General features: G+C 44.1%; 1 protein-coding gene across 1 annotated transcript; it reads right to left on the bottom strand.

Moving 5' to 3' along the window:
* Positions 1-618: 618 nt before the first annotated feature.
* LOC122144022 (arp2/3 complex-activating protein rickA-like) lies at positions 619-3212 on the bottom strand. Its single transcript, XM_042754642.1, has 4 exons — positions 3030-3212; positions 2790-2896; positions 2320-2488; positions 619-2226 (listed from the first exon to the last, which is right to left on the bottom strand). The coding sequence occupies exons 1-4, from the start codon at positions 3210-3212 to the stop codon at positions 619-621; spliced, it is 2067 nt and encodes a 688-aa protein (XP_042610576.1).
* Between the last annotated feature and the right edge of the window lie 374 nt (positions 3213-3586).

Below are 3586 nucleotides of genomic sequence, written 5' to 3'. Positions count from 1 at the left end.
ACAACATGTTTTACCAACACATTATTATATTGGCTAAATAAAAACTATCACTAAACCTCAAGACACAAGAGCCCAACTAAAAGAAACACTTAACATCATAATGGTGAATTCAAACTTTACTCAGAAAAACATAAAACTAAACCACTGTTAATTCTCAATACAAACATTTGTACATGTATAAAAAATAAAGTCATTTTAAAAGTAATTTAAAGTGATTAAACTTTATAAAAAAAAATAAAAATACTTCAGCTCAAAATTTCAGAGTGAGCTGGTGCTTCTAAAAGGATCAACTCACCTCACTTTCAAAATATTGTGTGGGTGCAGTCCGCTGAATATCAGAGTAAAACAATTTGTATGGCCCTATTTTTGAGATCAGCACATATATCCCTTTTTTTCTTCAGGATTCTTTGTTTGACTGTAAAATGTCAAAGACAAGCAAAACAACACAAAGTCCTGTCAAGACAGAATAAACACTGAAGAAAAATCACAGTTGAGGTTACATGTCTGTCTTAAATTATGCTATTGCCACACTGTCAAATAAAACTTGAATTCTTAAAACTTACTAAATTGTTAAGTACATACGTGATTCTATATATGAAGAGCTGGACCCTGGTGAAGTCACAACTCCTGAAGATGCTGTGGCAAGGACTGGTGGTGGAGATGCAGGTGAGGAGGGGGCTGGAGAGACCACATGGACTGGTGGTGGAGATGCCGGTAAGGAGCATGTTGGAGGCAGTTCTGGCACTGGTGGTGGAGATGCAGGTGAGGAGGGGGCTGAAGAGACCACATGGACTGGTGGTGGAGATGCAGGTGAGGAGGGGGCTGAAGAGACCACATGGACTGGTGGTGGAGATGCAGGGTGAGGAGGGGGCTGGAGAGACCACATGGACTGGTGGTGGAGATGCCGGTGAGGAGGGGGCTGGAGAGACCACATGGACTGGTGGTGGAGATGCCGGTGAGGAGGGGGCTGGAGAGACCACATGGGCTGGTGGTGGAGATGCAGGTGAGGAGGGGGCTGGAGAGACCACATGGACTGGTGGTGGAGATGCAGGTGAGGAGGGGGCTGGAGAGACCACATGGACTGGTGGTGGAGATGCAGGTGAGGAGGGGGCTGAAGAGACCACATGGACTGGTGGTGGAGATGCAGGTGAGGAGGGGGCTGGAGAGACCACATGGACTGGTGGTGGAGATGCCGGTGAGGAGGGGGCTGGAGAGACCACATGGACTGGTGGTGGAGATGCCGGTGAGGAGGGGGCTGGAGAGACCACATGGACTGGTGGTGGAGATGCCGGTGAGGAGCATGTTGGAGGCAGTTCTGGCACTGGTGGTGGAGATGCAGGTGAGGAGGGGGCTGGAGAGACCACATGGACTGGTGGTGGAGATGCCGGTAAGGAGCATGTTGGAGGCAGTTCTGGCACTGGTGGTGGAGATGCAGGTGAGGAGGGGGGCTGAAGAGACCACATGGACTGGTGGTGGAGATGCAGGTAAGGAGGGGGCTGGAGAGACCACATGGACTGGTGGTGGAGATGCCGGTGAGGAGGGGGCTGGAGAGACCACATGGACTGATGGCACTGGTGGTGGAGATGCCGGTAAGGAGCAGGTTGGAGGCAGTTTTGGCACTGGTGGTGGAGATGCTGGCGATGGGACTGGTGGTGGAGATGCTGGTGATGGGACTGGTGGTGGAGATGCTGATGATGGGACTGGTGGTGGAGATGCTGGTGATGGGACTGGTGGTGGAGATGCTGGTGATGGGACTGGTGGTGGAGATGCTGGTGATGGCACTCGTGGTGGAGTTGCTGGTGAGGAGGGGGATGCAAAGCCCACAGGAACTGAAACTGATTGTGATGAAGAGTTTAGTTTATGTGGTATGCGGGGTAATTCCTCAACATGTAGCCTTAAATGGTCAACATTTATTTTGGGGAATGTTACACCCCTTTCATCTACCAGGTCTGCACTTTTGCCTTCCAATACAGTGATTGTATAGGGGCCAAGAAAGTTTGCCTCCAGTTTGCCACCCTTACGTTGTTGGCTCCTTTTATTTTCCCTCCACACTTTGTCCCCCACTTTGAAACTCTTTCTTTGTGCTTTCTTTTGTTTTGTTCCTCGCCTTATCCTTTCCTGTGAAGCTCTGTTATTTATATGAGCCTCAGTTAAAACCTCACTGATGGCAATAGCCGATTCAGTTAATTCCTCGATTGACAGTGTGTCCTCCACACTCTTGTCAATCTGAAAAAAAGTGTAGGACAATACTTTTAAAACAACTGCTACTTATTTATCATTAATGATAACAATTGAAATAATGTAAAAATCTGCAGTTACCTGATAGTGCTCAGGTATTTCGGAAGGGTAACGGGCCTCTCTTCCAAACATTAAAAAGTATGGCGAGTACTTTGTTGTCATCTGCCGCTTTGTGCGAAGCCCAAACATAACAGCATCGAGGTGCTTGTCCCAGTCATTGGGCTTGTCTTTGACAAGCTTGCAAAGGGATCTGGCAATATAATAACATTATTTTCAGTTTCAAAGCAATTAAGAAACAGCCTTTACATTCATGCATTCATGCATCTGGTAGACATTTTGATCCCACTTAAATAATAGTGTATTCAGTGTGTACATAATCATTATGTGCAATTGTTAGGAACTGAACCCCTAGATTTTGCATTTCTGTCATCATGCTCTACATGTAGAAATACATAATGCCTTATGCAGGAAACAGCCAGGGAATTATCATCTAGTTCTTTGCAATGTTGTGGTCAGTGTGAAGAGATTTAGAATTAAATGACTGCTTATACCTCTGTATTGTTGCGTTCATTCTTTCCACAAGCCCGTTGGTCTGTGGATGGTAGGGTGCACACAATGACCTTTTGATATTAAGGACTTTGCAGATATGACTGTTCAGCTGCAATTTTATAAATGAAAACAGTTTATTAAAGTTCTAAGGGAAAATATGAAAGGTGTGTATATTGAAAAAATTGCCAAAAAATTTAATAATTTATCATAATTTTTTAAATGTGTGAACATGTATTACTTACTGTGTTTACAAACTCCTTCCCCTGGTCTGTGAGGACTCTCTTAGGTGCCTCAAACTGATGCACAAACTTTAAAAGGCAATCTGCAACCTCCCTGGCAGCCTTAGATTTGAGGGGATAAGCCTGGGGCCACTTCGTCATATAATCAATGATAACACAAATGTACTGGTTGCCATTGTCCGTCATTGCTAATTTGCCTATCAGATCCATCCCCACAAGCTCGAAAGGCTGTGTAACCTAGAGTTAATTAAATAGAAACAAAATAATGTACTGGAATTTTAAGAAGTATAAATTAAGTCTTTTGGGAATGATCAAACTGTTCTTATTTAATTATATAACTTAATTGTTATTTCTAATTAAATAAAAAAAAAAAAGAATAAATAAATGTGTGATGGAAGGCATTACCACAATCGGAGTGTATTCATTTTGTTCCTTCACTGATGACCTGCTTGCCTGACATGGTCCACACTGTGCCACCTGTGATCAGAACAGCATTATGCTGGAAATTATTGCCATTGTATCATATTACCAAAGTAGTAATTCTGTATGTTATTACCCAT

Source organism: Cyprinus carpio, unplaced genomic scaffold, assembly GCF_018340385.1.
Source record: "Cyprinus carpio isolate SPL01 unplaced genomic scaffold, ASM1834038v1 S000006565, whole genome shotgun sequence".
In the NCBI taxonomy this organism is placed as follows: domain Eukaryota; kingdom Metazoa; phylum Chordata; class Actinopteri; order Cypriniformes; family Cyprinidae; genus Cyprinus; species Cyprinus carpio.
This window is presented reverse-complemented; position numbering and strand designations above follow the sequence as displayed.

What these genes read in the sequence shown, in the direction of transcription:
- LOC122144022 (XM_042754642.1), bottom strand. Translation starts at nt 3,212, where the DNA reads ATGACGGACAATGGCAACCAGTACATTTGTGTTATCATTGATTATATG. An exon ending in GGAAGGAGTTTGTAAACACA is followed by an intron (nt 2,897 to 3,029) that starts GTAAGTAATACA and finishes ATAAAATTGCAG; the next exon opens with CTGAACAGTCATATCTGCAA. An exon ending in AAATACCTGAGCACTATCAG is followed by an intron (nt 2,227 to 2,319) that starts GTAACTGCAGAT and finishes ACTTTTTTTCAG; the next exon opens with ATTGACAAGAGTGTGGAGGA.